This window comes from Arvicanthis niloticus, chromosome 17 (assembly GCF_011762505.2).
Source record: "Arvicanthis niloticus isolate mArvNil1 chromosome 17, mArvNil1.pat.X, whole genome shotgun sequence".
Classification (NCBI taxonomy): domain Eukaryota; kingdom Metazoa; phylum Chordata; class Mammalia; order Rodentia; family Muridae; genus Arvicanthis; species Arvicanthis niloticus.
The window spans coordinates 58,988,177-59,002,651 of record NC_047674.1 but is presented as its reverse complement, the minus strand read 5'-3'; the positions used below and the strand labels follow the sequence as shown (position 1 = coordinate 59,002,651).

Sequence of the window (14,475 nt, the reverse complement as noted above, 5' to 3'; positions counted from 1 at the left end):
ACATCCCACACGGCTGAGTGTTCCAAGAATTACATTGGAGATCAAAGTGTCCTTCGGTAGTGTGCAGAGTACCTTCCTATGTCAAAGACCTGTAATATAAGGGGAAAGGTACTATGTGGGCACACCGTATTAATTTTTCCTTGTTCAGTGAGTTGTATAGGTGTTGTCTTCAGCAGTGTACCCTTGCTGTCAATTTGTGGAGAGCAACCTCTTCCCTTGGAGACAACCTGAATTGTTGGGGATTTCCATGGGACCCCTTTGGCCAACAACTCAGTTAGATGTAATTCAGTGCCAGTACTGAAAGCTTCATTTAGTGACAATAGATAAGCCAAACTATTTTATGTTACATTTTTTAAAGAAGTTGCTTACCAAGTAATAAAAAAAACCAATAATATGTAAATATCACTCATTTGTAGCCACAAGAATTGGTGAGTTGCAGTTAACGATATAAACTATTATATGTTGTAAATTTTCATATAACATTGAATGTTATATATTTTTTATAATATATATACATTTAAATTATATAAGGTGAGTTAAAATATCCATATCTCTTTATATACTAGGTTTTCAAATAACTTTAAAATCAAAGTTATATTCCAAAAATTGTCTTACGTTGTTAAATTACTTTTTAAACAAAAAGAAATTTAATATCCTGAAACACAATGGAGTATCTGTATTATATGAACACTTAAAGCCTTTGTGTGTGTGTGTGTGTGTGTGTGTGTGTGTTTCTGTCTATGTGAGTGGAAATCAGTCTGTATAGTCTTGTTTCATTTATTGCTGGTTGTTTGACAGTTTGATTCCCAAATTACAAGGACAGTTAAAAACATATTAAACTCTCTTGCACCCTCTGTTGTTATTTTGGAGGAACACTACACATACATTCCAAGATTATATTGCCATTACACTTATTTCCTTCCCTTTTAAAATAAAAGTTTACTTTACTGCATTTAAAAGCAAATTAGCATTAGTAATAGAGTGACATTTGCTTGTAGTTTTTATTTGGTGTTTTTTATCCTACAGATATACTTTTAGCATATCACAGTTTAAATGAAGGATGAGTTTCTGTTGTCTGATTTCTCCTGGTTATCAATTGTAAGCACCTCCAAATGTTTCTCATTAATAAAAATTCCTACAGGACATAGCCTATTGTATGTACAATTTTCTAGAATTATAAATTCTGGTGTGTGTGTGTGTGTCTGTCTGTCTGTCTAACTTTTCAAAAAGTCATTTATTCCAAAATAAGAATCTAAAACATCTATACTAAAATTGGGAATTTGTAACTGCAAGGAGTAGATGTTGTCATATTTAGTCATAAACATTTACTATAAATAATTTCAACTATATGCTTAAAAGAACAATGCTTTTTTTTATTTCAAAACTTCATTGACTTTTCCTTCTGTAACAAATTCTGAAAATTTTTACAGATATTACTAGTGAAATTATTCCACTCTTTAGGTGGTGTATTTTTGAGAAGGCAAATCTGCTTTTTGTTTCCTTATTACAATCTTTTGCACCTTGAAAGTTACAGTTAATGTGGGATTTTCTCAGGTGACAATTAAAAACTATAGAAAATATACAAAATGTTTGCAATATCTTATAATAAAGTATGGCTATTGAGAAAAGAGGAAATCATGGTGTTGTGGTGTTTAAACCTAGCAGAGGAAGGAACATCTTCTGCATAGCCAGTTCTAGGCCATCAAAGCTTTACAGTGAGACACTCAAAAATAAATGGACAAAGCAAACAAAAGCCCCATAACTTTTCTTATTTAAATGATTTTTTAACATTTGTTTTTACAAAATCAAGATGAAATGAACATGAATTATATAAGTGATATTTAATTCAATAATTGCAATCTTTAGTTTTAAGGATGAGGAAGAATATGATTTTCAGTGTGTAACAGAAATCCTTGTTCTGTACTGGTTGTGGAATGACACACAGAAAGTGTCTGCAGGCTGTTGATGAGCATGTGATACAAGAAATTCGTTTATGATTGCGATACTATTTTATCATTTCAGATTATGATAATGCTATTAATTTAGTGGAAATAAGATGTTCTATGTGTAATGCTATCCTTGTAGTCAAAGAATTAACTTACAAACAACTATAATAATCATAAACCTTTTATTTTTTAAAATAATTTGTCACCCTTTGTAAGTGTTGAAATATGTTTTATGTTTAAAATAAATAGTCAGAAACACCTTGGAAAGATACTTTGAAAAAAGAATCATATTAAAAGATTCGGTAAGCTAAATGTCTTCCTTACCATTTGAGTGCTCTGGTCATAGATGCCCAGATCTTAGGTATAATTAGCATTCGTATGTGAAACAGCACAAGGCTGCCACAGAAATGTTATCCCCATTTTCAGGAGCCATTTAATGAGTGCCATAATTATGGAATCAAAGTACCTTAGTATTGTCTACAGAAACTTAAATTCCAGTTTTAAACGGAAGTCTTTTCAATTACTATTTGATATAACCAGGTCTACTATTAAAATCTCAGGAAAACTGATATATCACTGAATTATTAAGTTTGCAAATATGAAATGCTATTGAAAGTTACATTGTGGGGATTGGAACTATAAAACTTAATTATATTCTGGTCCTAATTTGCTTTGAGGAAGAAATGATTTAATCACGTACTGCTTCATGATCACAGTATTTTAAAATGTGTGTTAAATGCAGTAAACTGCCGAATTTCTGAGACATTTTTAACTGGGCTCTTGCTAACCTTTTAAAATACTTTAAAAATTTATTTTTTTTTTAGTATTGATTCTGATATATATCTAAATATGATTTCACAAATATTCTTGCTTCTTAAGTGCAAACAATTTATTGCAGAAAACACACCTTTTATTGAAGTTTCTCTCCAAACTTTGTATTGCTGAGTTTTTAACAGTTCAAATATAACGTCAACAGTTAAAAACATACTTTGGAAGACCCGTTAACATTTACTGGAAGGCTCCTTAAAAAATGTGTTCTTGCTCACCACCTCCACTGAGTGTTTCCTTTTGCCTGTCTGCTTTGGAGACTGCTGGCTACTGGCACAGCTTTACCTTTGTCCTCCACTTCTGCACCTTTGACTATACTACTGCTCAGAAAGGAAACCTGCTCTCTCACAAAAGAGTGCCTTCTTCATAAATATCAGCATGTAATTAAATGGTTTATAAGTTCCCGTGTTTCTGTGATCAATAAAAGAAATTTAACAAAGGTCATTATACCTAACTTTGCCTGTTAGTAATTTCCTTGGCAGTCTCCTACCCAAATTAAGAGTTTGGGTATTGGTTTGTATGTTGACCTACACATGACTTTAACCTCAGAGCTCTGAGTACAAACAATAACTGGGAAGATAGGAAAAGGCAGGATATGTATCTGTTGTCTTGAAATTCTCTACTGTGACACTACATGGAGCTGTAACAGTGCATTCTAATGGAAATACTCAGTTTTGCAATTTCTGTTATTTCAGTATTCTATTCTTGTCTCTAGGAGATTCAGGTCAAAATGGAAGAGGAACAAATTCTACCTTAGACCCTGAAGGGACGTTTAATTCATATATGTAAGTGAAAATTACATAATACACAGTTTTTGTTATAAGCTTTTGTTATAAGTTATGTTTATAAGAGAACATACAAGACACATACTTTTATAGAATTCTGGTTGTAGAATAGCAGGAACTAATAACCATGCCTTAAAAATATCCCATATATAAAGGACTTTGTGGTACATGACAGTCTGTAAGCTTAAGCAATAACGGAAACATTCTGAATTCTTACATGCATAGTTTATCTTTTTGTCTTGTTAATGATTTTATACCAACTTATATTTTGGTTAAGAAATGTTTATTAATTTCTACTTTGTTACATGAAAATTAAAGAAAAAGAAAGATTAATATTTCCAATATCATTTGAAAATTTGTCTAATGGAACCAACATATTTAAATTCTAATTTTCCTTGTAGGAAACCCCTTGCAAATTCAGTACTAGTATATTTAATCATTATAAGTGGCTGTTAGAGAAATGAAAAAAGGATTTAATTGATATATATTATTCTGATGAATAATTATTTAGTTAGTTCTAATGGTGTGACCCAATGCTTTCGAACTTGCACATCACTGTACACTTGACAGCATGTTTGCATACTGAGTGAGCTTCCATATAAAGATACCAAGTATACTCAGTGATCTTCTAATGTCTTTATTTGTGGAACTACTGTGGACCCACTTCACTTACTGCATTGGAAGTACGTCATTTATTTCTTCAGGTTACACCCATGCTGTTAGCAAGGGCCCTGTATACAGGAGGCACTTGTAGGAATGTTGTGAATAATACTGTATTACAATCTGTTTATGAATTCCTGGAATGGTAGGATAATTTCAATATTTGACATTCTCATTTCATAGTAGTTGGGGTTTGTATAAGTTATTCGTTGGTCAGTTGTTCCTGACCAACAGAAGGCTTCTGTTCCCATATTATTGTTGAGGGATGTTGTCACAGCTGTGAAGCTTGTATATTGTCATCATGTCTTCATTGTACCCATATTAACCTTTTAGTCTTTAAGTATAATGTGTAGCTTGAAATGTGGCATACTAAATAATAGATAGAATTGCTAATTGGGCATGCCACTGTGGATCAAAATAAATAACAAAGGTGGATATAAAAGAAAACTATATGCTAAGCTTAGCATATAACTGAGGAGCATTCGTCCATGTAAAATCTATGGTTATGATACAATTTTTAAAGTACAAATTCAATAAAGCAAATGGAAAAACATATTGCAAAGAAATGTCATTTTTGTCTTTATCTATGTACATTTTATTGATAAATGTTACCATTACATTCACATTTTAACTCATGGTGAAAAGGATGTTTTAACAGGAAGATAGAGTAATTTTATATGTTTATGCTGTCCCTGACTTGTTCAGAGTTTAAAATATTTCATGAATGCTAATTTTGTTTTGAAAAAGAGCTATTGTTATAACTTATTGCACAGTGAATACTTTTGTTAACTAAATATTTTTAATTAATTCTCATCATTATTATAATCTTAAGACATTAATTTATTGCAATTTAAAAGTACAAGGTAAAAAGATCAACTGGTATAGTTTATGAAAGTAGGTTTTTTTATAGTTGGCAAGGCAATGCTGCTGTTAAATGGTATTACAGTATTTAAGGTGTGAAATTAGGATTTCTTTTTACCCTGTAGGCAATAGCTCTTATAATGTAATTAACTTATTTTTGAATTTGACATTTAGGTTAAATGTAGAATTCATTGAAACACAGCTCTAGGGTATATTTTCATATTGATTTTAACTGACTAAAACCAGAAATTCTTGCAGAATCACACTACAGTAGTAGCAGAATCTGACTTAAAATTTGCTTTTGAAAATGTAAATTCTTTTTCTTATCATTATAGCTCTTTTAAACTAACATGAAATAGTTTACCAGAAGAATGTATATCTTCAGGCTTTCAAAACAATGTTTTGTACAACAAGTTTGCCTTATCTAATCTGCCTCAGAAATCTTTTTTGTTCTTATGATATCGTGTATGTGTTTGTTTTTGAGAGACTTGGCTGGCATGTGGTACACTATGTAGACCAGGCTAGCGCTGAACTCACAGAGACCCAGCAACCTCAACCTCCTTAGTGCTGGTGTTAAAGGCGTGTACACTTGACTATGAATCTGTATAGTGAAGACAGTTGATACTTTCCTCCTAGCACCAGCATCCTCTTGCTGGTACCTCTGATAAGTACAGCTATAAAATAGCTATGCAAGTTTTAACATGTCTCTTTCCCATGAGTATATAAAAGAAAAAGAATAAACATAAAAGCTTGTAGGCAATTGTAACACGAACCCAAGCAATTGTTATTTATGATCACAGCTGTCAGCTGGTGATATCTTTGCCTTAGTTTACATCAGTGTGCTTTGCCCCCTTTCTGTCATCAGTCTTGCAATGGGCACCTTAATCTTGTGTTTGTCTTTTTACCCAAGGCTTGCACACCCTAGACAGCACAATAAAATAAGTTGCCTCTCCAGCACACATTTTACTTTGTGTTGGAGACAAGGTCCTGTTATGTTACCTAAGCTGACATTGAACACTGATGGAGCTGAAATTCCAGGCCTGTCATAGCAGGACTGGTCCAATCTCCTTTATGTTATTGTATTATTGTAAAATTAAGTTGCCAAGTTTCGAGAGTTCATAGTTCGTGAGATTTGTTACTTTAAAAAATATCTAAATACTGTCTATTGGTTGAAATAATGACTGCAAATGCCTTGATGGCACTGAGCAGAACTTCTCCTATGTGCATACTTTGAAGTGCAGGAAATGTAATTGACATGAGAAGTATCAAATGGTCAGGACCTCTTCTGTTCCCACAGTGTCACTGTCAATCTGTCATCATCAAGCTATGGGTATTGGTTGTATAATGGAACAAAACGTCTATTTTTTGTTGTTGTTGTTGTTTTATTTGAGGCTTGGTCTTTCTATGTAGTCCTGGATGTGTTTGAACTCTCCATGTGAACTAGGCTGATGTTGAACACTCAGTGAACCCCCTGCCTGTGTCTCCCAAATCCTGGGATTAAAGGCTTGTTCTGTCCTTCACATTTTAAAAGGAATCTTGCAGCTTAGTCTCTGAGACAGAGTGTTTGTTGTTACCTCTGTGTAATTAATTCTACAAATGTTAAAGATGAGGACGAGCTGTTGCACTGTTAATATCACAAATTAGTATCTGGGACTTGAACAAGTAAGTTTTGAAATTTAAAAATCAGCGGACACTAAGTATAGGCTTTGTATGCCTAATGCTTATCTAAATGCTTTAAAAAATAGCCAAGTTTTATTTGGCATTTGTATCTTCATGTAGTCTTCCCTTGGTGATTGAAATAGATTATAGTTATAATTAGCTCCTAAAACAACAGTAAGATTATTATGCAATGCCTTGTCTTAGAAATTTTGGTTAGAATTTGATTGTATTATCTCCTAACCATTTAAAATGGAAAATTTCTAAAAATTAAGAAGACATTGTTGACTTTATAGATCACATTTTATACTTTTTAAAGACTAATATTAATCTTCTGTCAGATATTGATATTTATTTATTTCTTATGTGACCATTAAAAAATCTTGCAGATTATGGGAGGAGATAGTTTCTCTGTGTTCTGAGAAGATGCCTAACAGGCTGTGTAGCATGGTGTCACATTGTAAAAGAGACATCTTGTCTCTACCCAACCCCGCTTCTGAAGGAGAGCTGACCTTCTCCCTGCCAAAAGACGCCAGCCATTGCCAGCACATAGGAATTTAGACTGTTACCTTAATCTGTTTATCTGTAGTGCCAGCTGCTTTCACGATTTTAATTATTTTATTAAATGATATAAGTGACCTATGAGGTAAATAGTAGGTGAGCATTTAAAAACTATTACGATATTTTAAAATATTTTTTAAGAAATAAAATGATTCTCTACAAAAATTCAGAGGCTCTCGTAAGTATATACATATATTTTGTGAGTTAATGAAGGGTTTTATTTAGACTTTTAAGGTATAATTCCAATATAGAAATTATCCTCAATGATCTGTAATACATAGGCTGTGTTTACTTAGCCAGAAATCTATGGTAAATTTGGCTTACAAGCCAATTTGTTTAAAGAGAACTCAGAACAGTTAGTATTTGCTTGGAAACTGAAAATATTGCTTAATTTTCATTCATCACCTTGTATTTTATAATTGGCATAGGATAGAATGTTAAGTCATTGTGATTTGTTTTAAAATAATCTATATTATCTTTGATTCTCATTTTCCATATTTTATGTATACAGTGGTAAATCATCAAATTTAGTATTTTTTTCCTATTTAATTCTACCTGACCCCACTTATGAATGTGGTTTTTTTAAGCAGTGTCATTCAGGAAAGTGTACTGCTGGTATTTTTTTCTGGATTTTGATAACTAAATAATGTTCTAGTAATTTTTAAGTGCAGTTTTACAGACTTTAGCAGACACAGACAATTTTCTAAACCAGCTGATATTCAGTCACAAGTTGTAGCCACCAAACAAAGGACTGCAATGATTTAGTTAGAAATCCTGATTTTAAAAAATTAAATAGATGGAAGTTACTTGGATAAGAAGGAAACTACAAAATAACTTTTGTGTGCCTCTTCGAAGGGTTAATAGATTCTTCCCATAAGTTAGAGAGGTAACTTGCTTGTTAAGTTTCATGACAACTCCCTGACTCTCCCCACATCCAGGCCTGCACCTCTCGCTCTCCTCTTTCCTGCTGTTCTCTTCAGACAAGATCTGTCTGTGTAACTACACCCCTGACCCTACACCCTCCCGGAGCTGCCTTCTGATTGTCGAGGTTTTTACATGTGTACAATCATGCCTGGCTACATTGTGGTTTTTAAATTATTAGTAATATTGTCAATTATTAACCAAAATCACATTTAGTTGTGTTTTTGATTTGTCCTCAAAACCACTGTATCGCATATTCCTAGTGAGTATTATTGAATCTGTAAAGGGAGCTTTCCACCTTCATGTACTTACTTCATCTCTTACGGGAAACAGTAAAACAGTGTCAGTTATCTTCATCAGCAGCAATTCCAAAAGTGCTTGGTGTTCTCAATATGGTGTGTTGTATAGATAACTCAGGAAAAAAGAATCACAGATTTGTTCTTTTGCATTTAAAGTTCAGTCTTTTGTGAACTTTCTTCAATCACTAAGTGTTCCAAATTAAGCCAAAACTTATTACAAAGCTGATTATGCATCCTATTTATAATAAATAACTTGGATAATTTAGTGTTAGAAGGTCGTGAGTCTCAGTGAAATGACAGCAAAGCATTGGTTGATAAACATGGAAGGGATAAAAGCATTTAGACACTTAAAATTCAAAATTCTTCCTCTGATAACACTCTAGGAATATTATTTTGCTTATCTGGATGCTTTTAAGAATATATATTAATCTATTAAGATCAATTTGCAGGGACTGGAGAGATGGCTCAGTGGTTAAGAGCACTGACTGTTCTTCCAGAGGCTCTGAGTTCAATTCCCAGCAACCACATGGTGGCTCACAACCATCTGTAATGGGCTCTGACACCCTCTTCTGGCACACTGTTATACATGCAGATAGAACACTCATATACATAAATTAAATAAAAAATAAATTATAAAAAAATTGCTTATCAGAGGGCAGTCTAAATTTTCAGTCTTTCTCCCTCATCTTCTTGTCACCTTGTGTTCCTCAGATCCTGGCCACCCCCCCAAGATCTTACATGATTGCTATGTGCTATTTGTTCCAAAGCCTGGCAGAAAAAAGCTTTCCCTGCATCTCTTTTTCCTCTTGGGACATGGAAGTCTATACTTTACAACCAGCAATTAACTTCCAACCTTCTTTATTGACAAATGAAGAACCAATTATGGAACTAGACATTAGTATCAGCACCTCCTCTTACATCTTGTATTTAATATATTACTTTGATAATTTTATTTTTATTTTCATTATTCCCTATTTGTTTAAGAGGCATGACAAGCTTCAGAGTTAAAGGGTAATATCAGTATCAGATCTTCTGTCCATTCCTGTGTCTGCCTTTGAAAGAAGAAAAAGAAAAATCATAATTGAATAGTCAATGTCTTCTTTAATAATGGGGATTTTATTGTTGTGGTGGTGATAGCTTGCCTTTGTATTTTTTTGTTGTGTTTCTTGAGACAGTATCTTTCTTTTGAACCTCTGACCAGCATGGTATCGCTATGCAGACAATATAGGCCTCCAACTTATAGTCCTGCTTTCTTGGCTTATCAGATGCTTTTATTTCATGTTAGTTCACCTGATCGATCTGTATTTGTGTGTATAAAATATTTTCTCTCTGAACTAATTATTGATCATTTGTGGCTTTAAAAATATGTTCTACTTTTTAAATTTCTAGTTGATTTATTTGTAGCCATATGTTAATAGCTCACACTAATTTGAGTTTGTGTGTGACAATTTTTAATTTTCTCTTTTTCAAGAATTCCTTCAGGCCTATTTTATTATCAAGAGGCAGGCTTTAGGTTTATTTATTTATACAGTCAGTTATAAGTCTCCTCATGTAAGTGTATGTGTTTAATTTTGAAAAGACCAGCATTAATTTGAAACCAGAGGATAAGCTACATTGTGCTTCCATATACTGAGAATCCCTTCCCTTAGACACGTGATTGGTTTCATTTTAGTTAACAACTTGAAACATGTGCTGTTAGCCCTTCAGGTCACTGTTGGTATATGTGCATGCTTTAATGTTTATATGTATGATGTTAAAAAATCAGCTAGCTATTTGATCAGTAATTTCCTTGAGGTGTGATTTTAGAAAATAAATACATAAGATTAGAGTTCAAAGTAGAATCATAAATCTTCAGAAATTTGAAGCCTGTTGAATAGCCAAGATCTACTGTGTTAGAACTAGAGACAGAATTCTTGTTTCTTGGGATTTGTTCAGTCCGCAGGTCTGCTCCCCAAGACCTCCATGTTACTCTCAGTCTTTTCCATATGAATAGGCTGAACAGGATTGTTTTTAGGATTCAAGAGGTTTAAGAGAGGCTGAACATCTGTTAAATAATCAGTACAGTGATCTGTCCATCTTCTGTGCCATCTAGCTCCTGATCAGACTTACAGAAGGAATTCTACTTTTTCTGCTACTACACCCATGGATGGCATTTCTAACAATATACAAAAAAAAAAAAAAAATTGCTACCATAGATCATCCAAAACATGATGATTTCCTTTATATACCAAGCCAAAACCTTTTTAGCTTCTTTGTACAACTGAATTTCTAGCTTCAGTACTCTAGAACTGTGTAGTCAATTATTAAGTAAAAAGAGAGGCCCTTGAATGAAAAGCATCAAGATACCAAAACAGTTAATCTGATCATAGAAGCAGCTACTCAATGTCTAGTGGATTTGTAGCATATCCAATTTGATGCCCAGGACAGAGCACTGACTGGCATTTGGATTGGATGGGACAAAATAGTGAGATTCGATTACTAATTATTGCATAACATTTATGAGTTGTTTATTTGGGGAGTTTTCATTTAACACTATCAGAATGCCAGTAGGCTGGGGTACCTGATAACCATGGAGAATGAAACTGCCAGTAAGGGACCAAAGGACTATTCCTGTATGCCCTTAGGGAAGCTGGTGGCTGCTGCCTGAAAGAAGCAGTTATGAGAAGGGCTGAAGAAATGATTCCATGGTTAAGGATACTTGCTGCTCTTGGAGAGGGCCTGGTTGAGTTGTCACCTGCCACTCCAGTTCCAGTTCCAGGGAATCCAGTGTTCTCTAGCCTCCAAGCATTATGCACCATTACATAGAGGCAAACACTCATAAAATACAAAAAATACTTTTTCAAAAATATACATAAGGGAAACCCACTGAAAATAGAATTGAACAATTGGGAGTAAACAAGAACAAAACATAGTGCTGTCTATGAAGATCACAAAAATTACACTTGGATCTTAGGAATATTTTGGTAATATCAACATTTTTCTGTTGAGTCAAGAAAAGAAGTCATTGCTGTGATTTACATTTTATCATGCCAGACACCTTGAGTTTCACCCTGTCTATTTGTATCTGAGAATATATAATTTCATGCTATCCATAGTGGCATACATCTTTAATTCCAGGAATTGGAAGACAGAGGCAGGAGGATCTCTGTAAGTTCAAGCTGGTCTACATAGTGAGTTTCAGGGCAGCTGGGGTTACTTAGAGTGAGACCTTGTCTCAAAAAACAATGCAAAACAAATTGTAATTTTTTTTTTGCACACTTTTTTTCTGAAAATACTCAACATGGGTGTTCCAAAATTTCAACCTTGTTTGTGTACCTACTATGCCCCAAAACTGTAAGTTGGAATGCTCATTTGGCAAAGCCTTTACCATTCTTCTAACGTTATAAAGCTTTCAAAGTGTGAAGTGTTTCTAGTGTAGTACTATATGCAGGGTACTTCATCTCTAAGTGAGCGAGAGCCTCCCTGTCCTTCACAGAGATGTTTTGGTTTTCACAGATCATATAAAATTGTCTTCCAAAGAACACGAATGCAAACTAATTTAAGTGCATCATTGACTTCATATTAAAGTTTATTCATTTTAAATTTTATTTTCTTGGATCCCTTTAAATTTGTTATTGAAATTTGTTTTCTTTGGCTTGTGGCATGGGTCTTAGGTAAGTTCTTTTCAGCATTGACCATTTTGGTAGCTGATAAACAGCATAGTCTGTGGACATTTCTCGCCTGACTTTACCATGTGTGAGGGAGCTGGGTAAGGTGGTGGCGGTGGCAGAACACAGGATAGGCAGTGCAGATGAGGGAGAAAGAGAGCACATCTCTGTCTCAGTTCTAAACAGTCACAGCTTTCACTCGGGATGATTATACACCACGTTACAGTGTCACTTACACAGCTGCTTAACCACATGTATTATTTAGCTTTTGCTGGTTGTTTTCTTTTTTCTGTTGTGTTGTCTGATTTTGTGTCATGTGGGTTGTCCTGATAACCCTTGATCCTTAATAATTGCTGTTTTTAAAACTGAATGTCTGTATGAGTGGTATCCTTAAAACACCCTAAGCTTAATAGAGGAACCTTGAGTTACATGATGCTATTTAAATAAACTTAAAATAAGTAGTTCTGCAGTTGTGCTAATCAGACTTTAGCTGCTTGGTTGATATATGTAGTTATTGTTATGGTGGAAAGTGAAACACAAAGCATATCTTTCACCTCACTGAGGCTGTTACATAGTGCTCACCTAGAGGTTGTCAGGAAGTTGTCATCTCCTTCTTCTCTTCCTCCTTTCTTCCTCCTTCTCTTCCTCAACATATTGTAGTCTGTGTTCTGTTTCTGTAAAGTGACACCTTAACCACGGCAACTCTTATAATTATAAATTGCTTACAATTTAAGAGGTTAAAAGTCCGTTATCATGGTGAGGAGCATGGTGCCATACAGTCTGACATGTTACTGGCGACATAAGTAAGAGTTCTACATTCAGATCTGTAGACAACTAGAAAAGAAAGCCACTCAGCCTGGCTTGGGCCCATGTAATGTCAAAGCCCACCACCAATGACATATTTCCTCCAACAGGGCCACACCTCCTAGACCATTCAAATAGTGCCACTCCTTGGTGCCTAAGCATTCAAATCTATGAGCCTATGAGGGTCATTCTTACATAAACCACCACACAAGGTCTCTCTGTGTAGTCCTGGCTGACCTGGAACTCTCTGTCAACCAGGTTAGCCTTGACCTCATGGAGTTCCTCCTGTCACTGCCCACTGAGTGTAGGGATTAAAGGCATGTACCACCTCCATCTCACTTACTGCAGTTCTCTTGAAGACAAACTGAAGTGGAAACTTAAGTGTTCTTTGGAAAAGTGGTTGGATGGTGTTTTGCCAGGGCAAACACATGAAGGAATGTTTAGCTGAAGCAGACATAGGTGAGAGGATGTTCTGCTAAAGCAAGCATATGGTAGGACACATGATGAAGGATCCTTTGCTATCAGCACTCATGTATCGGTCTGCTTTACACTGTGTAGTTGAGCTGCACTCCACAGAAAGAAATGCACCAAAACCCTTCTGCCAGTGTTCCTTGGAACACTTCTGGCGGTGTGCTTTGGAACAGTTCTGGTGATGTGCCTTGGTTTTCTGCAGCTTCTGCAGCCTGAATAACAGAGTGATGACAGCTGAGACAGATGCACATGCTGAGGCAAGACCCATGGAGGACATGTGATATTTGCAGGGTAGGAATAGGACCCAACAGACGATGACAGAGGCTGAGCTTAGCATGCTTATAGAGTTAGCTGTGCGACGCTTGTGGGTCTTGAATCTTTAGCAATCTTTGCTTCCCTGAGAGAGACACAGCCCAGAACTTCTCCTGGCTTGGTAAGGCCACCACTCCAGATTATTGTTTGTGAGTGGATCCAGCTGCTGCTGCTAACTTGTAAATTGAACTGCCGATTTCCAGACAACACAGACAGGAATGGCTGTGAAGAACCTTTTCTAAGCAAGTCCACTTTCTCTGTATCCTTCCTTTTCCACTACCTCTAGTGGGTAGTGGCTTACAAGGGAGTTCAAAGCATTTAAGAACTATCATTAAAAATAGGTGATTGAAAACATTAAAGTTAAAACAGGCACTTCAGTCATCCATTTGTTGCTACTATGTATTACTCTAGAAACCATCCTACTCCTGGAAAACATACATCTTAAGACATAGAGTCAGATTTTAAATGGGACATTGGATTTTGCTAAACAAACATCCATGTCAAAATTTATAAAAAATAGTTTATTTCTGATACTAGAACTATTCTGTATTTCTTATATAGTGTATGCTACACCTCCCTCTTCTCAATCTCTGTCCCTCCCTCCCTCCTTCCCTCCCTCCCTCTCACTTTTAAACGTTTTAATATTGCTCAGAGAAAAGCCTCCACATTTGGATTTTTTTTTTTAAAGAAAGGGGGTGATGTAATTGTATTTTAATTTTATTTA

General features: G+C 34.8%; 1 protein-coding gene across 6 annotated transcripts in view; it reads left to right on the top strand.

The window, feature by feature from the left end:
• Positions 1-14,475, top strand: part of Tbc1d5 (TBC1 domain family member 5) — a 469,862-nt gene that overhangs the window by 211,518 nt on the left and 243,869 nt on the right. For all 6 annotated transcript variants that reach the window (XM_076915391.1, XM_076915393.1, XM_076915394.1 and 3 more), the window contains one exon: positions 3,490-3,559. In XM_076915391.1, coding sequence (XP_076771506.1) covers positions 3,490-3,559 — 70 coding nt within the window. The remainder of the gene's footprint in view (positions 1-3,489; positions 3,560-14,475) is intronic.